The 26,680-nt window shown below is 40.7% G+C and overlaps 2 protein-coding genes across 3 annotated transcripts in view; one reads left to right on the forward strand and one right to left on the reverse strand.

Moving 5' to 3' along the window:
• The first annotated feature begins 1,690 nt into the window (after nt 1-1,690).
• Nucleotides 1,691-18,974, forward strand: PAQR3 (progestin and adipoQ receptor family member 3). Of its 2 annotated transcripts, XM_016213062.2 has the most exons (7): nt 1,691-1,875; nt 4,964-5,126; nt 9,467-9,622; nt 11,585-11,782; nt 14,010-14,100; nt 16,158-16,306; nt 18,888-18,974. In XM_016213062.2, exons 1-6 carry the CDS (start codon nt 1,691-1,693, stop codon nt 16,298-16,300), a joined length of 936 nt encoding a protein of 311 aa, XP_016068548.1. In that variant the 3' UTR covers nt 16,301-16,306; nt 18,888-18,974. The 2 variants fall into 2 exon arrangements, with proteins under 2 accessions (XP_016068548.1, XP_016068547.1); XM_016213061.2 differs by lacking the exon at nt 18,888-18,974 and having other exon boundaries at nt 16,158-18,841.
• Nucleotides 18,975-23,716: 4,742 nt separating this feature from the next.
• The window catches only part of BMP2K (BMP2 inducible kinase), a 111,857-nt gene continuing 108,893 nt past the window's right edge, over nt 23,717-26,680 (reverse strand). Inside the window, 1 exon segment of the mRNA XM_087826769.1 lies at nt 23,717-26,114. Within this exon segment, the coding sequence (XP_087682895.1) occupies nt 24,679-26,114 (1,436 nt within the window). The 3' untranslated portion in view covers nt 23,717-24,678.

Here is a 26,680-nt window from a genome sequence, read left to right on the forward strand (position 1 = left end):
GGCTCTCTTCTCATACCTCCAGGTGAAATTCCCAAGAAAGAAATTGATTGCTCTTTATGGACATTTGTGTCAGAACATTGCATGAGCCACTAATCTGTCTTTGGAGCTGCAGTGGTCACAAAGTAATGTCATGTGGTCCCAGCAAGAATACATGAAGAAGGAACCTCCCAGAAGGGATCTATGAGAGTGGCAGGCACTCTCGGGTATGAATTTTCTCCACTAGAAGATGAGAATTCCTGTACACGGTGACCTCCAGCAGAGGTAGTATACTGGGTACACAGTACCCTTTCAAATATTAGTTTTAGCTCCATGGCTTAAACAAAAAATTTCAATTCCTTTACATGACATTTAAGTCCACTGAGTCAACTTATCTTTTCACTTTTATCTATTAATATATCTTCCCTTGAACTCTAATAATAGCTAGTGTTTGTTGGGTGTTAAGAGTATGGCAGCACTTCCCTTAGAGTATTACATGTATTCACTCATTTAATCCTCACAACACAGAGGATTGTTAGTATCCCTATTTTACCAGTAAGAAAACTGATACGCAAAGAGGTTAATTACTTGCACAAGGACACACAGCTAGTAAATGGTTGTACAAGAATTCAAACCCAGGTGGTATGGCTTTAAAGCTCAGAGTTTAATCATGAAGCCACACTGCCTCTCAAACTTTAACTAGTATTACTGACATAATAACAACAAAGAAATAATAGGTATCATGAGTGATTATTGTATGCCAAACAATGGGCTAAGGGTTCTACATATATGGATACAAAACTAATGTTTTGCCGTTGTCATTATGAATAAACATTTGAATCACAATTCATAACCAGAAACAAAGCTATAACTTTTCCTCTAAGCACTGTTTTAGCTGCACCCCAAGTTTTGTATGTTCTCTATCATTTAGTTCAGTAGATTTTCTCATTTCCATTGTGATTTCTTCATCAACCCATTAAATATTTATGTTTTGTTTCAATTTCGGACATTTAGGGGATTTTAGTTTTCTGGTTTATTTCTAGTTTCATTGTTTGGTCTGAGGACATACTCTGAATGGCTGTAGTGTTTTGACTGTGGTGCGGCTTTCATTATGTCTCAGTGGGTGCTCGATTTTGGAAAATGTCCCATGTGCACAGGTTTCCTGTTTCCAACCACTTGAAAGGACCGGCCTTCGCTTAGAAACCTCGAAGCTCCCTTCTGACACTGTGTGAGATTTGAAGCATGAAGTAACCGGGGAACAGTTACCTCGAGGTCTTATTTTTCTTCGTTGTCTTTTCTCCTTGATTTTTCAAACTTTAACAACTGCTGCTTGTAGTTAAAAACAGAAAAAGATGAAAACACTCGTATTCCCGTGAGCAGGTCCGCGCTTTCCTCAGAGACGCCGGCCGCCGCCGCCCCGCAGCGTCCAAGCAGCAGGAGCACCGAGCGGGTGGGCCCCGCGCGCGCGCCACCGCGGCCCCGGCGACGGCAGGGGCGGGGCCTGCGCGGCGTGCTGACGTCAGGGGGCGGGGTCTGGGCGCCGACGGCGGCGGCCAGTGTGCGCTCAGAGCCGGGCCTGGGCAGCGGGGCGTCGCAGCCCCTCGCGCGGCGTCCGTGGCTCCGGGGCGGGGGCGGGGGCGAGGGCGGCGGGCGAGGCCCCCTCCCCGGGGAGGCGGGGCCGGGGCGAGCTCCCGGCGGGGCTGCTCCGGGGAGGATGCCTCAGAAGCTGCTGAGGAGCGCGCACTACATCGAGCTGGGCAGCTACCAGTACTGGCCGGTGCTGGTGCCCCGCGGCATCCGCCTCTACACCTACGAGCAGATCCCCGTGGCCCTCAAGGACAACCCGTACATCACCGACGGCTACCGGGCCTACCTGCCCTCCCGGCTGTGTATCAAAAGGTACGGAGCCCCGGGGACGCGCGGGCTCGGTCGGTCCCCGCCGCTTCCCGCTCGGCCCGGGCCCTCCTCCGTCCCTCTGCCACCCCCTCCCTCGCTCCCCTCCTCCGCCGCCGGGCCCCTGGTCCCCAACAATGCTGATAGCAGCAGTGGCCATAATGACCAGCTCTCCCCTTCGCTGCTTACAGGGGGCTTTTACATCTTTTCTTCCTTTGGGTGCGTACTGGGGTCCCTGTTGGAGTCGCCCCACTGACAGTGGTCAGGCCACACTTGCCCCTGGGCATACCTAAGCTGTATTTTCAGGGCAGCCCTATGGAAATTCAGGTGTTTGGGGTCAGGTGTGTAACAGGATCCCCTGCTTCACTCGCTCAGGGGACCCTGTGGAGCCCCTGCGAGGGGCAGGCACTTCTCCAGGTGGTGCAGAGACAGGCAGGGCCCTTGCTCTCCAGAGCTGCTAATACAAGGTCCAGCCTGGGCGACACACATTAAAAAGGTAATCACACTATTGCATAATAGCCATAGTGACAAACGCTGTGTAGGACAGACACTTTGGCAAGGAGAGCCTATAACGGGCACCGCCCTCCACTAGAGCACTGCTGAAGCAACTCTGAATTTCATCATCTAACCCTTTAATTCCAAGAGCCTCTTGAAAACCTGGGTTTAAAAAGATAAAACTGAAAAATTAGTGTTCTAATTCTTAGAAGAGCTTTCTGTTAAAATTCATTGTATGTACTTAAATACAGGACCCCGCTTTAAGAGAATTAAAATACAGAGGTTGGCTAGCTCCGGGTCACTGTGGAGAGAAACCCCAGTGCTGGAATCGGGGCTGTTGAATTGCTGAAGCAGCCGCCACGTGTCTGATTCTTGGTCTTTTCAGCATGGTCTTTCCCCAGTTCCTTTGCCCTGCCTTGACAGTATTTCTGTGACTCACAGTCACATGGTAACATCACTGTCCAGTCCTTCTTGACTTGAATGGATGGTCCACAGGACCTCACGATTTGAATCCTAAGGAATCCTTCCCTCCCCAGTGCCTCCTGTGCGTAAGTTATTACACAAGAAATCAGAGCTGGGCCCTGCTGTGGATGTAAATTTCCACAAGGATAGGGCAAGTAGTGAATTGCCTTAAATAGTTTATACCCACCTAGCAGTGTTCCTCTGCATTCTGATATTAAAGCCCAGATCTTATAGATGGAGAAATGAAATACAGTGCTTTAGATCTTGAGCTGTTGAGTCAAAAAAAACCTTGGGTCCAGATCTGCCACTTAACAACTGTGGGACCTTGAATAAAAGTTAACCTCTCGGAGTCTTCTTTTCTCCACTTGTAAAAGTGAGGGTGTTCCTAGTATCTGCTTTGGAAAGCAGTAAGGATTAAATGAGATTATATGTGTGAAACCCTATACAGGGCCTAAGCACACAATGAATGGTGCCTTATCATCGTGACCATTGACTTCAAAGCTAAACCGATGATGATGATGAAGATGATTATTGATTTTGAAGCTGAACAGTCTGGTCCTAACTTTGCACAGAATAAAAGTATGTCCTCTATTGGGGATATTCTTCTATATGCTCTTTTCACCAGCTTGGTCTTTTCCAGTTTCAGCTGCTGCCCTCTTCTTTTAGCTGTCAAGCATGACCAGGACAGATTTTAGATATAAGGAGAGGTATTGTGTCACAACTGTTCTGCCAATACTCTGTTAGCTGGAAGGAACATGCCAAGATCGTATCTGTCAGTTCAGTTAATCAGGTTAGACTGAGCTTCACAAAATGAAAAGTTCTGAAGCAACAGGCAGAGAGCATGGTATTGACTGTCAAAGCAGACTTGTAGTTAGATGTGTTCCCCTCACATTCCTGCGTCCTGTTCCTTATGTACATACACACAATATAAGTAGTCTTTATACTTGATGCTTGTATGAGATAAAGCCTGAAATTCATGATACAAGATTCCCTTTATTCTTGTTGTTTGTTTGATAGTGTGAGACCCTGCTGCTTTTGTTGTGTAAACATGGGGAAACAAGAACCATGGTGACTGCTGCAAATTCAGTAGGTTAATGTTAATGCTTACTAGTAAGGATTCTGAAACAGTGAAAGTAAAAGACTTAGTTTAGAAAGATTATATTTTTCAAGAGAAATGCAAGAATATTTTAATTTTTAGTCATGATGTCACCTTTTAATAGATAATCAGATGAGTTCTATCCACGACAGGAAAAACATTTCACAAAATTAAGGAGCTGGAAAGGTCTTGTAGCAACATCTAATCCAGCTCCCTTGTTTTAAAGATGAAAAAACTGAAGCCATTGAGGTTACATGACTTGCTCATGATCACAGAGCTAATTTGTTGCAGAGGGGCTGAAGGGACAGTAGGCCTCTTGACTTGTTGTCAGGGTGGTACACCAACCTGTGCTGCCAAAACTACTTAAACTCAAACCAGTTAGTCAGCAATAGTAACCTCCTATTGTTCCTAAAAGAAAATGCCACCTGGAAACTGTGGTTTCAAAACAATGGTTTGAAAGTTGTTCCAGCATGCCTGTCTTATTAAAGGTCTTCCCAGTGAATCAATTTGTATTTATTCTGCTTCTCTCAAGTCCATTTAATTTTGTATCTGTAGTTAACAAATACTAAAAGGTATTTTAAGTTTGCACCTAACACTTAGGTTTCCAGATACCTATTATTGAACAGGAAAGCATGCTAGCTAATATCCAGTTTTAATCTGTGCATTTATTTCTGTAGACATTTAGCATGTAATTCAAGCTTGAAACAGTGGTGGCATAAAGATGAATGGTGCCAGCCATCAGGGAGTTAACAGGCTGGAGGATGAGATGGAATTTATACATAAATAACTCTAGTAAGAGGAAGAAAATTGTCAATATGATAATACAGGTGAGCACCAAAAAAGGTCTAAGAGCCTAGGATTGGTTGTGCAAAAACTTGAAGAAAAATTAAACTAAATGATGTTACCAAATTTAGGAAAGCAAAGAAAGGGTTAAAATAGCAAGTGTTAGATAGCCCAGAAAAATCGTCCCCAACCTTTAAAATGCTGACAGTGAGCGAGCTACTATGATTCTGAACTTCGTGGGGGTTTTTTGTCTTCCAGTTTGTTTATTTTATCTAATGAGACTGTAAACATCTGGAGTCATTTGCTGGGTTTCTTTCTCTTCTTCACACTGGGAATATATGACATGACACATGTGCTACCTTCGGCAAGTGCGTCCAGAGAAGATTTTGTAATTTGTTCCATTTGCCTTTTCTGCTTCCAGGTAAGTCATTTCACAAACACGGTTAGTGGGAGAGAGAGCTTTCGCCAGACAGGCTGGGGCAGGTGACACTTCACGCCCACGGCTTGCTTTAAAAACCACAGAAGAGGGGACAGGTTAGGGTACTCACTTTACAGGACACGCGCCCAAAGTATTTGGATATTATGATTAGAGTAAATTTGAAGTCCAGTAAGTTTTACAGATTGAGAAAATCTGTTCCCTTTTCTCCTTCCCTTTGTAGACATCTCTGCTTTAAGGTTAATACGAGGATACGAATCTCTGATTGTACTATATGTTCTGGCTGAAGTAGAATGCTAGTGGCTGCTTAAAACCTGAGAAAATTTCTCATCTTTTTCCTATTTATACGTCTAATTTCTGTACTTGTTTCCATACCATCCTAATTTTAATGTCTTGCTTTGCTGATGATCATTTGTATTGCTTTAATGTTAGTTTCCTTTGGTCCTTTTACACTTGCCTGGTTTCAAATTTTCAGTTTCTCTTCCTCTCTACCTCTTATGTTTGTTAGTTCTTTAGGACTTCTGTTTTTCTTCTAAGGTCTATACAGTGCCTTTAGAGGTTCCAATTGATCGTTTTGCAAACATCATTCTAAAGAAGAAAACAAATGTGGACCAACATCCTGTTGACATTTTTTAAATTAAAAAAAATGCAGAAAGTACAGAAAATCATAAAAATGAAAAGAAAAAGGTGTTATCCCACTTTCTCCAAACGTAGGCCACCACTCCCCACAGTTAACCTGTTGCTAATTGGTTTAAAAGGTGACTCTGAAAGCCAGCTGCATAGATGTTGCTTTATTATGTATCACTTAATTTCAGGCCTTCATCATTTGACTCAAGTTAAAACTTTAGATTTAAATGACTAAGAAACACATCAGAAAATCTGCCCCCCCACCATTTTTGTTTTTAGAATTCTAGCTTCTGGAATCATATTTTAAAGCTCTTTCAGGGAAAGAATAGTCTGTATTTTGTGTTGTTATCATTATTAGAAAATTACTTTTCCTGTTAAGTATTAGTTAAAGTATACTTTTTCTCAGGTTTAATTTTTGTCCTGATTGAAGCCTAGATATCTCTTAGAATCCATTGCTAGTTTTACAATGAATAATTTTTTATAAATTTTTAGGTATATCTTAACATAGACTGAGGTGCTCTTAATAACCATTAATAAGCAAAACTGGTTTGTACTCTCCTGTTAGTTAATGGATATTATCTACTTTGAGGAACCCACATGTTTTCCTCTACCCTTAGGCCTGCCCTTTATCCCATCACCACCCAGACACAGCTGATGTTAGTTCAGGGAAAACATGTTAGTTTTCATATTGGCCTAAGAAAACAATTTATTGCACAATTATAAAGATGAAATAGTTAAAAAAAAAATCTGCCAATAAAGAAACACCTAAAGTATTACAGTGATCTGCCCAGGATTAGTCAGCATTACAGTAAAATCCTGTTCTCCTAACTGGCAGTGCAATTATCTTTTTGTTACCTACTGTAAAACTTGCTGAAGACAAATGAGTGCATCTTCCCTACTTTTTACTTTTATGAAATTATATTTATAATTTGTTCACCCAGTTTTCCCAAATTCTTAGAATTGGCAGGCAGCATGGTAAACCATGAATAAATGTATTAATATTGATTTACGTTTAATTTTTAAAACATGACATTTTTTTCTCTTTTCACTTTTACCCATTTTATATACTCAATGCTTTCCCGCCAACCAGAGTACATTCTGAGTAACAGAATGCGATTTCAGGGGCTCTGAACTTTCCCAGAGGTCTTTCTGTCTTAGCTGAGAACGTCTTTCCCTAGATTCAGTTCATTTACATTCAGTTCAACAAATATTTTTAAATCCCTTCTATCTAAATCCAGGTACTAAGATGGGCATCAGGAATACAGTGCTGAACAAAACCAACCTGTCATAAAGATCAGGTCACTCAGGTAGGAGGGCAGAAGGGAGAATGAGGAGGGCATTTAAGTAGAAAAAAGTTGTTTCTGTAAAGGCCCAGAAGCTAGAGACAGCTTAGCACTTTCGGACTTGCCTAGGAGCCTAGGAGAATGGAGAAAGATGAGGCTGGAGCGCGGGAACCAGATCCTGAAATGCCTGGTCCCTGGGCCAAGGGGCTTAGATGTGGGAGGTCACACTCTAGTTACCTGTTTGCCCGATGGGGGGGATGTTCCACAGAAGGAACTGAAACATAATCGGATTGCCAGATAATTTTTCAGTCAATTTCCTAAGGAACTCAAACAATAAGATATCCCTTTTAAAACGGGACATACCAAGTATGTTTTTAACACTTTTTAAAAACCCAGTGCTCTCCATTAACACTGTATATTGTACTTCCCCTTTGATACTGTAGTTTTTTCCTCTTTTATTGTTCACAAAGAAATTAGCTTTATTGTTGTTTTTTATTATCCCTGTAAGATATACTCATGGAGAAATTCAAGCAAACAAAAAAGTACATGGAAGTAAGTAAAAGTCACTTGACATTCCACTTCCCAGAGGGAACCACCTGTGCAATTTGGGTTAAAATCCCCCCAACATCTGAGCAAGCACAGCCGCCTCACACCTGCCGCCTGCCTGCCTATTTCCAAGCTGCGAGCATCTCTGCAGGCTGTTTTGTGTCAGTCAGCATTGTGACAATGAGATCTTTCCCTTTCAGTGAGATATATACCTTGATATTTTCTGGATTTACTGTATTTAATCTCAAAGATAATGTGAAAAAGCAAATAACCAAGCTGCTTAGAATTATGTGAAGTTGAGTCAGTAAACCGACTCGTAGCTCAGTAGCCAAAGCCATGGACCAGTAAGGGTTTTAGACTGGATGAAGAAATGAGATGGTGACTAGGTACATTGTTTTGAATTTTGATATTGAGGCTATGGCGACTGCTTAGGTTTAATGACCAGATTCTAGAAGAGCTAGATGACCATTGTAAGCAACCTTAGCAGTTGCTTACAAATGTGTCCATTTGACCTGCTTCATGTTGTTTATCTGTCCTGTTTTCTCCACCCCCACTATCACTGGCCTAGTATGGGCTCTTGTCATTGCTCCCCAGGGCTACTCCTGTGACCTCGTCTCAGCCTTTCTGTAAGGATGCACTGAAAATCTTTAGTAGTATCACACCTAGCTCATAGTACTGAAGTTAAAATTCCTTGATATATAGAACTTAGCATAATCATGTCATGAAGGCCATGTGACACTCCTTAATGGTTCTTTTTCCTCAATACACTGCCTTTCCTGTGGACCTCTCCATAAAAATGTGCACAGCTTTATTTATGTTCTTAATTTAACACCAGATCTACCTCTTAGCACTCAGTTTAGGTGTTTCTACCCACAACTCCCACCTCCCCAATACATCCCCACAGAGCCAGGGCCCACCCTCTTCTATTTTCTCATTGCGCTCTGCACGGACTTTTCCTTCGGGACTTCTCACATCACCCCACTTATTCACTTGTTTCAGAAAAATCTCTCTGAGAGTAAAGGTTTCATCCTTGTCCCCAGTGCACGACACGTGGCAGGTATTTCATGTCTGCAGAGGATTCAGCCATAGAACCCTTATCAGTTTTCAGAGCAGCTCACTGAATCAGATTAGTTCGCTCTCCATTTGGCAACCATACAAAGTAAACAAAAGTCATAATTATTTTTTCTTGGACACAACAAAACCATGTTAATTTAACTGAAAAGTAAACTCTATACGATGAAATCTCACACAGGCATGAAAAATCTTAAATGAAAAAAGCAAACTGCAGAACAGAATGTTTAATGTGATTCCATTTGATTAATCTAAAAAGGTATACAGTGTTGTGTGTGTGTGGACTTCTATATTTATTGAAAATATCTGAAAGGACGTAAATTTATCAGTGGCTACCTTTCGAGGATAGATTTGAACAGGAGGGGTTTATTTTTTTACATCGGACAATTCTGTGTTCTTTGATTTTTTTTTTTTAAGAACATGTATTACTTATATAGTAAATACTTTTTAAAAAGGAAACTGCTTCATGGATCAAAATAAGCCTCAGTAGATATTTTTAAAACATTTGTATTCGCAATTTTCCTACTATAGTGCTATTTAAATTTTTATATTGTAATATAGCTATGATTTTAAATTTCTTTCTCTATATATTGTTATCCCCATTTACCCATGGGGAAACTGAGGCTTAGGGAAATAATATAGTTTGCCTGACTGTACAGCACAGAGCTAAACTCCAAGTCCAGGTGTGTGTGAACGGAAAGCCTGGCCTGGAATTAACCACTTCCCTGAGCATTGTGCATGAGTTGGTTTAATTTCTTTTTGTTTCACTTTCACTTATTTTTGTTTTATTTTCTGTAGGTCTGTATGCTTTGCTCTGTGGGCTATCATCTTTTTTCCTGCCATAGATCAGAAAAAACCTGTCGAAGATGGATGGCATTAGATTATGCAGGAATTTCTATTGGAATACTGGGCTGCTATGTCTCTGGAGTATTTTATGCATTTTATTGTAATAATGTAAGTAATTTAAAACATTTTTCATTCTACCTTTCATGTAGACCTGGTGTTTTTTTGCCATTGTTCTTTGAAATTCTGAATAAGCACACAATTAACTGACAGAAGAAACAGAAGAGTTTTGTGTAGACCTCTGTCGCTACACAGTGACAGAGAACTGTCAACACAACAGCAGCGTAAAACTAGCAAAGAGAAAAGTCATAAATCTGGTGTGAATGTAAGAGTGTATGTTAATTATAGCCACTTATATGTGAGCCATTTGCTTTTTAGGCCTAATTAGTTTGGAACATAAGCATATAATTAAATATATATGCAATTAACTTGTTATACATTGATTTTACTTTAGTAGTAAAATCTATTCCTGTCTTCTTAGCCTTTGCAACTTGTCTGTTTTGCATGAAACTGTTTACATCATTAAAAAACTGAAAGGGCACATGCAAAGTAGGAGCTTGGTGAGGACAGTCATGTACTATGTGAGTTCTTTCGCTTATCTTACTCTGTTTCTCTGAAACTTGTTTTCTGCTTACCTCTTTGTAAACATGTCAGATAATCAAAGATTAGTCAAGCACTTTTTGTAAATCTCTTTGGAAAAAACTAGAAGTCCAGGATAGATTAAAGAGAAAGGAGAACTACTAAAGCTAATACAGCCCGTGATCATTTAAAGGAAACTTTTTCTTCCCTCTCTGGTATCTAATCTTTTCTAAATGCTCACTTGCCGTAGTGGCTCTTTGCCTTTTAAGGAACACAGGCTGCTTTGAGAATGAGATTGCATACTATGGACCCTCCGTCCAGAAGAATGTACATTTGGGCACAAACCAACCAACCAGTTTGATGTGTGATTTCAGGAAGTGAATAGCTCCACAGAAGTCTTTGGAGCCCAGATTATGAACTCTGTCCTATGAGATGCTAACTTACGAGCCTCAAGATGAGGTTTTCAGCTGCTCATCTAGAAACCTAAATATTCTATAAGCCCTTCAAACCTAATATATTTTTAATGAACATTGTTTCATGCCCCCCGTTTTCTTCCCCCCCCCACACACACACACACACACTCCATTTGGTTCATCTGTGTTCATTTTCTCCATTGATAGAAGCGACATATGTGGCCTTTCACACTAGAAACAGTGCCACATCCCTGCTGCTCTCTCCCATCCAAGCAGCCAATGAGACTTCAGAAATGCCTCCTGAGTCGGGCGCCCATACCCAGCTTCCTTGTTGAGCAGGAACCCAAGCCTCATTCCCTTACTGAGTCGGTGGTTCTAACACCTGTCGCCGTCACCTCATTCTTTTCTACATCACCGTTCGTTTCCTTTCTGATAAGCCAGTTGGAAGAGCCACCGTGCCCTCCCGTTCTCCAAGAACTCCACCTGCCCACAGTGCCCACCTGGGGAGTTCCAGATGCTTGGCCCCGGCCTCCTTCCCAAGCGTTCCCACCGCACGGGGCCGCGCGTGCTGCTCTTGCCCGGGCGCTTCTTCTCCCCACGAAATCGTGTGCATTCCTCAAGACCCAGCTTAGGTGCCGTCTCCTCTGTGCGGCATTCTTTAGCCTCTCCCGGTAACACTAATCGCTCCCCGTGGGTCGGCGGCATCTGCTGGTGACGCGGTTGCGGGACCTCTCATTAGACTGTGACCATGATTTATGTGCCTGCTCCTCCCATGGTCCATGAGCTCACCCACTGGGCGAGTCCGCGGCATAGTCCTCTTTGTTTCCACGGGACATAAATTGTCCCTAGCATAGAGGAGGTTCTCAGAAATGCTTTTTATGATAAACGTGGTCCCCTAAGCAGCTCGTCCTGAGAAACCTAAAAGTCGTAAGGGAACATGCACTTTTTTAAAGAAGGAAGGTAGTCATGTTGGGAAATGAAAATACCAAGCCAGTACTTTAGAATGTGTACTGTAGAGGCCGAAACGACCTTGTCCCTTCCCTTGTCCATGACCCGGAAACCCGGTTGCCTGTCGTTGCAGTACTGGCGCCAGGTGTACCTGGTCACCGTGCTGGCGATGATCCTGGCAGTGTTCTTCGCGCAGATCCACCCCAGTTACCTCACTCAGCAGTGGCAGAGGCTGCGCTCCGTCATCTTCTGCTCTGTTTCGGGGTACGGAGTAATTCCCACTCTTCACTGGGTTTGGCTCAATGGAGGAATAGGTGCTCCTATTGTACAGGTAGGTTGAATGTAGTCCCGATTTTCCCCACTTTCTGTGGCCTTTTAATTCCTTTTGGGTAAAGTAGCGTAATCTGGCCAAGTGGCTGGGTCTTTGTCCCTTGAGAGCATATTTCTAATTCCATAATGATGCCCTAACTTTCACACCTGCACAGATAAGCACCTTGCAGGAAGAGAAGTGTACGTACCATTTGGTTCTGAGGTAGCTCATGTGAAATAATACATAATGATGCCCTAACTTTCACACCTGCACAGATAAGCACCTTGCAGGAAGAGAAGTGTACGTACCATTTGGTTCTTAGGTAGCTCATGTGAAATAATACATTCCGATCCCCCCTCTGTTCCCCTGAGTCTGTAAGCACCCAGGTCCTTACCTGCGGAGGAGAACTCACCATCTCTGGCTTTGCCAGCTAAGGCAGGGACGATGCCTGCGATGGCACAAGTACAGAAGTAGGAGCAGGTGGGTGTTGTATTTATGGGTAGAGGGGAGGAGTTGGGAAGGACTTTTTTCTTGGACCTGCTGAGTTTGAGGGACCTGTGGGATACAGAATTAGTTTAGAGGTTGAGACTAGTAATTAAGATTTGAAAATCATTATTGTATTGGTAGCTGGAGCCATGGAAGCATATTTCACCCACCAAGGAAAATATACTGAGAAACAGAAACCGTTAGAGTAATAGAAGCTATTCCAGGAGCACAGCGGGAGTCCATCAGGGAGAACCTCAGTGAGAGCTCCGGAGCATTGAGAAAGAGGGTTAGAAATAAGACATTCTTAGAGAGCCATATAAAAATGCTGTAAGTATGCACTAGAGAGTAAAATTGGGAAATTTTAACAGAAGTAGACATGCCCCCAAATAGCAGAAATCACAGAACACTTTTTGCAGTGGGAACTTTGTCTGGAATATGGGAATTTAAATACAGGTTGTACTCAAAAGAATCAGATTTCTTTAGAAGTGGAGGACTAGTAGTAGGCTTACATATACTTGCATGAAGTTGGCAACACCGTGACAGAGCACACGTGGGTATAAAACTAACAGGAAGTTCTGTGATATAATGAATTGAGTGATAGGATCCATCAGGCCACTTCGCCAACTTGAGGACAAGGGTGATACTTTAGACCTAACTAGGAAATTGAAGGAAGATGAGAGTCTAGTGATGAGGAACTTCAGTGATCCTGATATCTGTGAAAACATTATTTTTTGAGAATTGCGATTTCCTGAAAATGAGTAAAGAAAATAGAATAGGGAACTACTACTCTAGATTTAATTCTGACCAGAAATTAATAACTGATTGTTGACATAGAAGTGACCAAAATTTTGGGATGAGGTGACACATCCCTTTTAAGTTTATAACAACAAAGAAAGAGAACCAGACCCATTAAGACAGTGGATTTTAGAGAACTCAGAAAAAAAAAAATGGGAACTTTCCCAAGTTCCAGAGAAATTCTCCAATAAGCTCTAATTTTTAAGAGGTGGAAAGAAAAACACTTAACCAAAGATGAAAGTTCCAGAAGGGCTAATTCTGGGAGGTAAGGTGGAGGCATGTTCTATAATGTTTGAGAAATCTTAAGTTGAGTAGTCTGAGAATACAGAATTTAGGGAGGGCCATGATAATTCTCAGTAATTTGAACAGGGAAGAAAAGTAATTTGTCTTTCTTAATTGGCTTCTTGGTAAATTGGGTTTATAGCCAGAATTAGGAACAATGTATATAAATGAAAGCTGGCTGATTGCCTTAGGGCAAGGAAAAGATTTCCAAGAGAGCTGTGAGATGGACTGCTCCATAATAGTATTCAACAGGACCATTTTCCTGGGATGGTGGGACAGACCTCGTTACTGGGCCAAACCTCTTGGACCTTTCCAGTCCCAAGTCCCTGGTCTTTAGTCAGCTTACTCATCTGGTAACTCCATCCCACATGCACTCCACCCATATAATACCTGTATTGTAGACAGGGTTGTTGATGTAGGACTTTCACCCTTGTTAAAGCTCTAGCTCCTTTAGCACGCTAACCTTTTAGGGCACTCTCTAGGTTCCGCTCTGGTGGACTGCTTTCTGCACTGTTAACAGTGGGGTTTCTATTATTGGAGACTGTCTGCAAAGCAATTCAGATTTAACAGACTTGAATTCCACCTATGAATTCCACCTGTGAATTCAACCTGTAAATTAGATTCATATAAATTGGGATTTCAGTCACAGCAGGCAGCCCTGTGAACAGTGTGTTTTGCTTTTCAGGACTTTGCGCCCCGCGTGGTTGTGATGTACGTGATCGCGCTGCTTGCTTTCCTATTCTACATTTCCAAAGTTCCAGAGCGGTACTTTCCAGGTAGGTGCTGCTCCTACAGCGATCAGAGTGTAACTTTATTCTAAATGTATGGTTGATGTATAAACTTAGATTTACTTTTTCAATTGTTATGGAATGGTTCATCTAGTCTCAATGTTAGCTGCAACTTTAACTTTCAAAGGGTTCTCACAAACTTTTCTTGTCCTCCTCGCAGTGTGGATTGAGTCCAGTAGGTGTGGTTACCACCATTTCACACTGTGAACTAGTGACAGAGGCTTCTGAATCCCAGCCACCAGTTTTTACAGAGCACTAATTATCAGTCACCACATAATTCTTTATATATGGAGAGATGTGTGACATTACAATAAGAAAAGAGACAAATGAAAATAAGAGGGTAGTGAAAAGGAGCCAGGTTTGGGGTCCCTTCACAGTATACCTACCTACCCGTCGCAAAGCTCTACAAAATAGAGACAGGCCACCAATCTGGCTGTCAGCCTCCTGGCACCCAGCACTAACACAAAAATAATAAAAGTGAAGAGCCTTCATGTCTGCAAGATTTACACAAGCTAGTCACTCAAGAGGACAGATTTACCTGGTTCCTCAGTCCAGAGAAAAAACTTCGGATAGAAAATAACTAAGAGGACGCTGGATAGAGTGAGCAGTGTCCTCCAAAATGTGTTTGCTTGTTTAGGAGCGTCAGCTCTGGCATCTGCTTGGATTCTGACCCCACATGGACACTTACAAGCTGCACGAGCTAAATAAGTTAAATTTTCTCATCTCCCGTTTCCTCATCTGAAACATGGAGATTATAGTTTCTCTCTTGGTGTTACTGTGAGGATTACATTTAGCACATTGCCTCACCAGTACTGAGCACTTAGTAAACGTCAGCCGTTATAACGATGTCCCTCAACCCCAGTCTCACAAGTGAAACAGGTGGTTTAGTAAGGGACAGGGTGACCCATCAATATTTCTCTTTCTCCCTCTTCCTTCCTCTCTAAAAGTCAGTAAAAACATATTTAGAAAAAACACACAAAAACAAATTTATACTTAAGAACTTAATTTCCGCTCAGGGTATATTTTTAACAGAATATAAACATCACAATGGTATCTGATAAGTCCAAGCATCCCTCAGGTGTCCATGGACAGAATTTAGTAGATCTATGATTCTCGTATAACAATATAATCAGTTTTCTTTTTAATCCTCTGTATTTTAGGTTTTTAAAAAATGAATCTATGGGCTTCATTAGCCTGTCAAGGGGTCCGTGACACAGAAAAAAGGGCTAAGAACCCCTTCAGAAGGAATTCTGTTGACTTACACTTTAAAATCTACGTAGTGTACTGATTATTTTTCTTGGTAAGAAAAAGAGAGAAAGGTTAGAGATATTTACATTACATGATCATACAAACACAGAGTAAGAAAAAGTTATTTACATTTAAATTTTCATAGTTCTGTATTTTATTTTTCAAGAAGCTTCCCACATGTTAATGATTTAATCTCCTGGAATTTAACCTTTAACCACAAAGAGAAATAGTTCTAAGTTGTATGTGAACTAACCCAACCTTAATTAACCCATCACTAATTACATTTTGCAGATTATTTCATTAGTCTGATAGCTCAAGATGCAGTTTTGAGCTTTGTCTTTACACAGCTGCTTGAAATAAAAACGTGCTTCTAGCTGACTCACAGCCAAACACAGCAGTGTATCTGCTTCCTATCAGCTCCCTCTGTGATCTGTAGCACCAGTCTCCTTTGCTTCTCTCATGGAATGTTTTAGCTTCACCAGATATAAGTTGAGACATGGGAGATTAAAGGTCAAATTTCTGAAATTAACCAAGTCAGATTTTTGAAAACGCATTTGGAATAATATTTCTAAAATTCACCAGAGTACTTATGAATAAAACCTTAAAATCAGACTCAAATATGAATTCATCCTTTCTTAAAAAATATTTGGGTCTTAATTTCAAGTCAGTTTCTAGGAGTTCTGAGACTACCAAAATCTTTTTGCTGCCAAGTCATATTTTCAAGGCCAGAGATAAAAAATTTTTTATTTTAATGTCAAAATATTACAGTCAATACTCTTTTCTACCTTCCTTTCCAGGACAACTAAACTACCTCGGATCAAGCCACCAAATATGGCACATCCTTGCAGTAGTGATGTTATATTGGTGGCACCAGTCAACAGTGTATGTCATGCAGTACAGACATAGCAAGCCTTGTCCCGACTATGTTTCACATCTGTGAATTCAGGTATGGCTGCCTGCTGTGTTCAGCTGTTGAGCAATATGTAACGGGGACTTGTATACCCCAATATTTCTAAGATTCCCATTAGTTTTTCCTTTTTTCCTGTTTAATATATCATGAGTAATACTTTATAAAAATGGGAAAATACACTTTGGAATCTGTAATAGTAACTGCTTTACAGGCCCTTAAAACTACTAAACCGCTGCTTGTACAGGAAGTGAAAATTAGTTGGCATTCAAAAGAAACGTCTGAATAACAGTGAATGTGAAACCAGAGTAGAAATAGTATGCATTTTACTTACCAGCAGCTTCATTTCCTTAGGAAGGGCTCACCTCCATTCTGAAATGGAGTCATCCTGTGTGATTACTTTGGTAGAAAATATTTGCTGCAGATGATCAAGTTCAAGTGCCTCATCAAGGCGAGGGTTACGACAGCCTCTGCTTAACACAAGCCAGGATAGTGATTGTGAATCGTCACTGGCCTTCACATGGTTTGTGAGCAGCTGGCAGATAAGATGTTACTTCCATTAGCTGTGGGTTCCCTTCTCCCTCGGAACATCGGACTTGTTAGTTTTCTGGAACAAAAGTTTTAAACCTCTTCTCCTTTAACTTGAAAGACATGTTGAGAAGACGAAAATACCTTGCATTGTCATTTCCCATCAGATAGCAGACACCATAAAAACTACGTGATCAGGTGATAAATTCTGTAGTCTGATAACCAAGTGATTAGCCATTGAAGCTTTTTAATTTCAAGTAATATTATTTAAGTCCATGTAACCATGGAACTCTTGCCAGTGGATTGCAGGTTTTTGGTTCCGAACTCCCTGCAGCTTTCACCTCTGTATTTGCAATCCTGAATTTCCTGATGGGGGTTCCCAGCTATATGGGTGCTACTTTCAAGGCCATAGAATCCAGGTGGCCCAGTCTTGACCCCGAATGAACCTTACGCCTTAGAACAGTCATGCCAATGCCCCATTTCATGGCAGCTTATTCACCTGTGCTCTGGTCTTTCTCTGTTCATGCATGTGTTCGCATTATACTAACTCAGAGTATCAACACACACTAATATGGGGGCCCGCAAAATTAAATGGGCATTTTAGTGTATATACTTAACAAATAGATCTCCATGCCCTACCACACAATGTGACACTCCTCTTCTTTGGTCTTTTCCATATGCATAAATTAAATCCCTTAAAGCAGTCAGTCATAAAAACATGTTGTTTATTGGAATATAAACTATTACCCAAGTTTCTTAATGAGTTGACATGAACTGCTTTAAATATTGGTATATCTTCAGAACCTTGGAATTCCTAAATATCAGAAATGTTGATTGATGGTGAGGTATATTCCCAAAATGCCATTTGTACATCTGATACTAGGAATGTTAACTTTAATGTGCCTCAGTTTATGCATCTATAAAATTTTGTATTTTTTTCAGTGTAGTGTTTTTGGAATATAATTCCCCATGCTAGGATCTCAGCAAAGAGAATTTTCCCAGTATGCCAAGGACACACTGTGTTTTGATGGAGTACTACTTTGAAGATGGCTTTCTTATCGCATAAGGCCACAAATTTTATTCATGTGCTAAATATTGAAGATTCTAGTGTAATGATAATAGGATATATTTTCCCTAAAGCATCCCTTATTGGCTTGCATGATATTATTGCTTTTAAATAGATATTTTTTTCATTTTGGCCAAACAAAATACACTATTTACAATTAATTTAAAAATGAAGGAGCAGTCTAGTTATTTTAGGTCAGGGACCATTTTTGTTATAAAGTCTTCTCAAAAACATATTGAACCTCCAGTTTTAATTTTTAAAAATATTCTTTTTTGTTGTAGTGTATTATTTAGTACTTGTCATCTGGATTAACAGATAAAAAGAACATAATGTGTTTAAGACTGTTTTTTGAGTACAAAAGTTCTTACTGTAAGAATTATACCATGTAAACATTTCATCTTTTCATGAAAGTGTTAAATATTGTAAGAAAGCTATCCTTTCTCATTCCTATCTTTACTATGATGTATTTATTATAATGTAGGGGATGAATGTGGATTGCTGTTAACTATAAACACTTCTGTATATCAGCATTTATTGACCACCTACTGTGTGCACATTACTACTGGAAAAAATTTTAAGACACTGTTAACATTAAAGAATAACTATTTAAAAATTGACTACAAATCTGAGCCTTGTAATAATGTATATTTATTTTTTATTTTACTAGATTTATTAAAATAAGATTAAAGTACTCCATTCAGCTACAGTACTAAAAGGACTGGTTTTAATTTTACCTATGTAAAAGCTCTTTACTGACAGACTTTACATTTAAAAATTATCCATGGCTGTTTTAAATTGTCTATAGTGATTTATAAGGTTATAGTTAACTCATTTGAGAGACAATTATCTTTCTATATAAAGGCAATTTTAAATAGCAAGATAGTGCTTGTCTTCTTCATTATTCAGCTGAGTGTGATTCGCAAGCTGCATGGCAAAATATGTATTATGTAAATAAACTGGTTTACTAAATATATTGAGTGCTGCTCGTCCTTTATAATACTTAACAGCTTCAAAATCATATTTTAGAATCAGGAATGAAGATTCAGGGAATATCTGTCACATCTCATGACACCCCACCTGGACAAAGTAACCCATTCGAAGACTGACTGACTGGCATAAAGCTGTACAACTCTCCATTTGGCAGGTACCTACCTACAGATATCCTTTGCCCTGTATTAAATGTCAAGGGGCAAAGCCTGCCTCTGGATTCCTGCCAGCTGCTGAGCAAGCAGGTCCACATCCACATCCACCCAAAACCATCATTCCTAGTAATTCCACCCCTGCCAAAATACGTGAAGAGTCAGCTCAGCTATTAGGCGAGGGGCCAACATGCATTATCACAGTAACTGTTCTCCTGAAGAGGCGCCGATGCTACTGAAGTCCTATCCGTACTTCCCGAGGAAGGCAGGGAGATGAAGTCCTATACCACACTTCCTGAGGAAGGCAGGGAGATGAAGTCCTATCCACACTTCCCGAGGAAGGCAGGGAGGTGACGATCTAAAACTGGAACTTACTGTGAGAAAGTTTCAGGAGGGAGCGGGAACAGCAGTAGGGGTCTCGTGAAGAGTAAAACTTCTATGTTCAGATGGCAGGGCTGATAGCCACCAAGGATCTAGTCCTCTATAAATCTGGGATCAGAACCACTACAGAACACAGTTGTAATTTCAATAGTGTCTAGCATCTGAAGCAAAGGTGAACTATCTTTTTAAATATGCAACAAATAAAACTCAAAAGCTCATGCCTTCAATCTGAGACTATTAACTACATCTTACATAGGATCCTGGAGCTGGACTTCCTTAAGGAGGAATTAGGTGTTCAATATAAATAGCTCTGATTGCAGCATATATTGGTCTCTAAAGTTAACTATAACTGAATTTGAACAGTGGTACATTCCACACTGTTCTTTTTTTATATCTAACTTTTCTAATTTGTGATATTTTGCTTTGTACCATTTATTAAAAAGACACAAAGCCCTTATTTTTCCACATAACTTTAGATAAATGCTACTACTTCAACAACAAAAAGTCCATTCATAAAAAATAAATCCACAAGCCACCAATTTAGACTCCCATCTGTGGAATAATACATAAGATAATACGTATTAGGACCAAGACCAAACAGTCCAGCAATCCACTCAATAGGGCTTCTCTTCATCTTGCAAAAGCATCTTTTCTGACATAATCAAGGATTACAAGATTTTATTTAACCAAATTTTAAGTTATGTGTGTTACCAGTTTTTAAAGTTTTTGAAATTATACAAAATGCAAAAACTATGCCAAACATTCACAAGATACTTCAAAGTCGTACGTTTTTGCCTTACCTTCATCATAAGTATCCATACTTGTAGTGCCTGAACAAACTGTGCTATTAAGTATTTTTGTTGCAAAAATGCTATGTTAAAATGGGTTTTCTTACTTGAATCCCAAACTGTGAACTCAGACATAATCTATTCATTTTTCTCTGCCACTAGCTGGTACACGATAGGTGCTTAATGTCTGTGGCGTGAATGCACCACAACTGAATACAAGGTTACAACCTCAGTTTTCAAATAAGACAAATAATGAAAAACTCCAAAGCCACCGATTATAAAGAATAGGTAATCATTTGAGATTTATTGCATTTAAAGGAAGCAGATTATTAAAACAGGGATGATAAATACAGTAAGAAAATAACTTTAAATTTCAAACAAAACCAGGTGAATGGAGGACAGAGCTCATCAACACGAATGCGCAGCGCCAAGACCAAGCAGTAAAATCAGTTCGTGCTCAACTAGGCACAGGAGGGAAAGCAGCTGCTCTACCTCGTCAGTTCCCCAGCTATATCAGAACTGAAGTTACCTTAGAAAGTACGTTGTATAACAATTAGAAATATAATCAAGATGTAAATCAGGCTTAATAAATGTTAAAGTTATTTGCTTAGTGGTACATAAAAGGCTTCAGGAAATTCAAGTTTAACAAAAAATGGAAATGTAATCAAAGAAAGTGCACTTAAAGCTGTTTGCCAGCAATTAAAAAGTAGTTCACTATTACTGCTTACTACAGATGACTTTCAATCACAAAAAGAGCATAGGAATAACAATTCTCTTTCAAAAGTAGCACGATCAGTTTTTAAATAAAAGTAACCCCAAGTGATGACCCTTTGCATCTCCTGTCTACCATATCCTATAGTGGCTTTTGTAAACCCTCACTAGGAGTGAAAGTTCTTTCATAATGATTGTGGTTGCAATTCCATTTAAAATTTAAAAATTCACATTAACTCCACCGAAGAGACATGTGACATATGCATGCGTGTGTTTACATATTTACCTTTAATATATAAACACAAGTGTGTATAAAAGTTTTCAAATAAACTATCATTATGTCATTCTCACAGTAAATATGCCATCTCACTCTCACAGTAGATCTGGCAGCTCAATATTGAATCAAAAATGACAATTTTGCTTAAAAAGGAGAAGGCTACTGCACATCCTACATATATTAAAACAAGTGTACCCAAACTCCTCAGGACTAGTGATATTAATACACATGTACCTACAGCAATGCTTACAGGAAGTACCAGAACCTAAAATAAACCAGGCAGGCAGCTGAACTGTGAACACTGCTGTGCCTGGTGAACGTCACAGCAGAGAGCAGGTTCGCCTTAGTCTTCTCCACCAGCAAGATGAGCACAACAATCTATCACTGCTGAACAATAAACAGGGTAGGGTCAGGAGGTGCATTTACCTACAACCCCGAATGATGCCCTAACCATGCCCAAACACACACACACACACGGGTGGGCAGGTCAGTGGAACAGTTACACCATTTCCCAGACTGACCCTTTTGAATAAATATTCTAGTCAGTTAAATTTTCATCCAGCCTACAACCTTTGCTCCTCCACCTAACAATACACCAAGCGACTTGTGTCTTAACAGAGACATCCTTCAATGCCATAAATGCTCATCTTGAACATGTTGTTGAAGTGAAACTATTAAAATAATTAAGCAAATGGTCCACTTTTAGAAAGATTATTTAAAATCAACAAGCACGATTAAAGCTGTTAGGGCAGAAAAACCTTTGGCCTCAGATTTTTGCTTGCTTCATAATTTACTTCCCTTAGTGATGTTCAAGTATTACAGGTTTAGAGTTATAACTATTTAACATGCTAAAGCACAGAGCACACCTCATTAGTAACAGGAAAATAACTTTTCAACTTTCCTTCCTTAAACAAGAACTGGACCATCCCATCACAGAGCCGAACTTTTACTGAGTGCTGTGCCAAGTATATGTTCAACTTTTCACATGCCTTGGGAGCTTAATTCTCATCAGTCTCACAAAGGAATGAGCTGGGCATCAGCTGTAGGGAGGGGATCACTGAAAATGGAAAGCAACTCTTATCTTGCACTGCCTGGGAAAATGCCTCTACTTTAACACAAAGGAATCTCCCCACTTCTATCCCACTGGGGCCCCTACTGAATCCCGTGTTTCCTCTGAGCTGTAATCTGCAAATAGGGAAGTCACTGGGCTGTGATATAAGAAACAAGAATGCAAATAGTTTAAACAATGTCAAAGTTGTTTCCTTAGAATTTATCCAACATTATCAGCCAGAGTCTAAGTGCTTTAAAATATTCAGTGTATTGATGAAAAGCAAATGTAAGTAAGGCCTTAATATCATAGTGAGTCTCAGTGTCTCATGTTTACATCCTATGGAGACCACACTAATTCACCCAATACCTCTTCTAAATTACAAAACTCATGAGGTCTAGCAGAGACCAAGGCCAAGAACTAAAACAGCCAAAGAAGCACACTGTGTATACATCAACCAACAGACTTTCATTTAAAAAAAAATTATTCTGTTTGCTCCAAACCTGCTGTAGTTCATGAATTTACTGTATGTAATCATCAACTCTTCACTTTTCAAAGAAAGTCTCCCTCCAATCTACTTCATAAAGTTTTAAAGAACATCTACTTAAGCATTTGCATTAGCATTAGCATTATTAATCAACGTTAATCAACCTGAGAATCAGAAAAAAAAGGTGCAAACATAATATTTGCCTTTGGCACACACAGGACAAGTATTGGTGCAGTCGGGCTCCAAGGTACAGCTCTGAAGCAGTAAGGTAATGCTTGGTCTGCCTCTGCTAACTGTGATTCACATATTGCTTCCCTGTTTGCCCACAAATTTCTTTCTGTTTTAAAATGGAAAAGAGAAGCAATAAAAGTGAATATATGGCCTAGGTACATATACTCTGCTTCTTTCCAAGTTTAGAACTGTGAAAACAAGCAAACAACTCATCCCAAATGGGACACTATAATTAAGAGATTCTAGTAAGATTACTCATAAAATACACTTTAATTGGGTTCAAAAATTAATTTAAAATATAGCAATCAAGGAGAGTGCCAGTCGATGAGAGTTTCCACCCATTTTGCAAATAGTTTTAACAGTTCTAGAAACTTCTACATGTTAATTTGATAGGAGAGGACAGTTAACTATAACTTAAAATACTTGAAGACATAGGAAGCATAGACACTGCATTCACATTAATTAATATATGCAATTTCTATCTTATTAGACGGTTTCTGTAAAATCTCAAGTTTCTCATTAGGATTTGTGGTGTAAAAAAAAAAAAAGGCAATTTGGTAGCTGGGTTCTTTTCACTAAAGACACAATCAACTAGCAGAATTAAGACACTAGTCCCTCCTCATTAGGTACCTTGTAGGCAGTTTAAGATCTCTTCATCGGTGCAGAGGTACTCGCAGCAGGATCCGGGGTCCTGCCTATAAGGCTTGTGGCTTCGACTGTTCTGTGCACTTCATTACAACTACCCCACCCCCAAACCTAATGAAAAACACTGTCACTTATGACTTAGAGAATATTTGGTGAAGGTAGTAATTTAATAAAGTACATTACTAAATGCAACATGATTTTACATTGTAAACGTCTTAAAAACTCAGGGTTTCAGCTACATATTTTTTTCCTGAAATAAAATTCTACATATCCCTTATTCTCTCTCACTCCCAGTTTTCCAATCATCTCCTTTATTAGGGACGTGATAATAAAAGTTTTGAGCAAGAAGCCATTCAAAAGCAGAATATTAAATGTTCCTCAAGTACTGTTTCTTCTGTATAATTTTTTCTTTTACATTTTGCACACATCAGATATCTCTTAAGTTTTTGTTCCAGGCTTCCACGTAGATATTCCATATTAATGGCACTTGTTTTTAAAAATGAAAGTTTTAGGCACAATAGTTACTTCTGGCTCTACTTTGTAGAGAAAGGTAGAAGGACTAAAATCTCTGTGTTCTCCAGATAATAACCTCCTAATTCTTTATGAGAACAGGATTCTGTTTTACTGTGTGGAAATTAAAAGAGACCTTTAAAAAATCCACAAGTGAAAAAAACCCCGCAAGTGCAGCCTGTGTATGTACAGACAGCCTTGGTTTTATGCTGGGTTCTAGAATGAGCCTGGATACGCACACAAACATGACATTCTGGTACAAAAATAACATCGCGGCTTTCCCATCCCTCTTCAGTGGCTGCCCAACAGGGACGGGGCCATACACTCTCCCTGGATTTCTGTGCTGTTGTCAGCCAGTAGCTGAAACCCTAGGTCAGAGCTTCCAATGCAGCTCCCTCTTCCCGCGTGGAAGAGACACCAAGTCACTACACCCAGTGGAGATACTTCCTGTTTCTATTTGGTTTATTTAAAAATCACCTATTCGGATTGAGCTGTAAGAATGAATGATATAAAGAGCTATACAAATAGATTTTGTTTCAAATTCATAAAACTATTCATACTTTTTTGAAACGGGTTAACACCAGAGTCTGTCAGGAGTATCTACTGTTTAGAAGGAAATGGAGCAGCACCAAATGGGTCCAGTTCGACGGGCTGGGACTGTTGGGAATGAGGTGAGGTGATGCTCTGCACCACAAGTTCTGTAAAGGGCACGGCGCCAAAGTCATCCATTTTCAGCGGGTCTGAACTGTGGAACGACCCATGGAGTGAGTTGGGTCTTGGCCGCCCAGGCAGCACTGGGTTGTGGTCGGCACGGATGTCACTCAGGCCCTGGTGCGAAGGGTGCCAGGGCAGGTCTGGGGGATGGAAGGGCTTGGCCCCAAAGGGGTCCAACAGACTCTCCTCGGGAGGCAGGACGTTCCCTCTGTCTTTCCCATCAGTCAGCGCAACGCTAATGTTCTCCTTGGAGTCTGAGATGGTTAAAAACTCGTTGCTGCTCTGGGAGTCTCGGCGGCCCACCCTCTTGTGCCTGCGGGCCCGCTCCGGAGTACGGTAGGTGGGCTTCACGGTCTTCTTCGTGCTGGTCGGCGTGCCGTGGTGGCGCTTCCCGTTACTTTTGGACAAATCCTGCTTCGTACGTCTCTGGCGAGAAGACAGTTTCTGTAAGCTACGCTGTTTGACTTTTTGCTGCTGATTCCCAGTTATTTCCTCAAAGGGCACAAGCCCAAAAAGGTCCTCGTGGCTGTCACTCTTGCTTGCGGATGTGGGAAAGGGCTGAAATGGAGTAGAGCCAAATATATCTACACTTTTGGGAGAACCAGGGCGAGTCTGAGCTTCCAGCGCCACAGCACGGCCGTCCTGCACGGTCCCCTTCTTGCTAAAGGGTGCCTTTGTGAATACATCAACGTCCTCTTGCTCTAGTGCCACGGCAGGAAAACAGGGCTGTTGAGAAAGGCTCTTCTCGCTCTCTCCCTGTCGGGGCTGTTGAGCATGCACTGCAAAGGGGACAGCACCAAACACATCAAACTGCTGTTTGGGAGTCTCCACTCCGACATCAGACGGTACGTGGGTTGGGCTGAGGAGTGTTACCCTGGGACCTTGGACGGGTCCACTGCCGTATGTGTCTCTGCAGGCAGGGCTCCGGTTGCTGTCCTTGGCTTTAGCCTGTTCATCGTCGGAATCAGAGCTGTGCTTCTCTTCCTCTTCCTCATCTTCCGAGTCCATGAGGAGAGGTCTGTGCCCCAGGTTCTCGGGCTCGGTGTCGTCATCGTGGAAGTCGCCCTGTTCTCCCTGAAGCGCGTCGTCGTCATCCTGCTCGTCCTCTTCGCTGCTCTTAGGAGACGGGGGATCTGACTCGAAATCACTTTCAGAGTCTTCATTTCCCTTCTGCATGTGACCCTGCACCAAGGAATGCTCTGAGGTTTTCTTTCCAGCCCGGTGGTCTTTAGACACTGGGCTTGTCTTTCTACTCTTCACAGGGTTTGCAGAGCTACTTTCTTGATTCATGGGTGAATGTTCGATTTTCTTTTCAGGAGAACCTGCAGGTTCAAAGAAAAATTATTATAGCATGATAATGCATTTCAAAAGCCGCTCGCCATAAACAATTATTTACTAACACAAAGCATTCCAAATCCCTCAGACCAGTTCCCTTAGAGTAAGAAGTGATGTCAATTCTTTGTCATTAGGGAATGCCGCCTGTCCCCAGCTAGATGGTCAGGGCCCTTAGGGCAGACGGACTGACTTGTCTCTGCTCCCGACATACCACCTGCTCATCACTGGCCCTCACCTACAGCTAGGCTTTATTTATAATACCCGGAATAGAACTCTGAATACAGGACACAAGCAAATTTTCCTCTCCCACCTTCAAAATAAGATTATTCAGAAAACTGCCCCTGTAATTATCTGCTTATATTCACCAAACCACCTTCTGCTTGTATTTCACTCGATTATGTTTTCCCATAGAATATCAACAAGCATAAATAGCTTGTCTGCTTAATTATGTGTTTCACTGTAATTTTCTTAATTGGCATTTGGTGTGTTTTTTATAAACTAGTATCTTAGGAGTTGGGTTAACATGAAATGCATCCCCATAGCCTGACCAAAG

Source organism: Miniopterus natalensis, chromosome 1 (genome assembly GCF_054644295.1).
Source record: "Miniopterus natalensis isolate mMinNat1 chromosome 1, mMinNat1.hap1, whole genome shotgun sequence".
Lineage (NCBI taxonomy): Eukaryota > Metazoa > Chordata > Mammalia > Chiroptera > Miniopteridae > Miniopterus > Miniopterus natalensis.

Coding starts and splice junctions, on each gene's coding strand:
- PAQR3 (XM_016213062.2), top strand. CDS start 1,691: ATGCCTCAGAAGCTGCTGAGGAGCGCGCACTACATCGAGCTGGGCAGC. Junction 9,623..11,584: donor ATGCATTTTATTGTAATAAT/GTAAGTAATTTA, acceptor CTGTCGTTGCAG/TACTGGCGCCAGGTGTACCT. Junction 14,101..16,157: donor TCCAGAGCGGTACTTTCCAG/GTAGGTGCTGCT, acceptor CTTCCTTTCCAG/GACAACTAAACTACCTCGGA.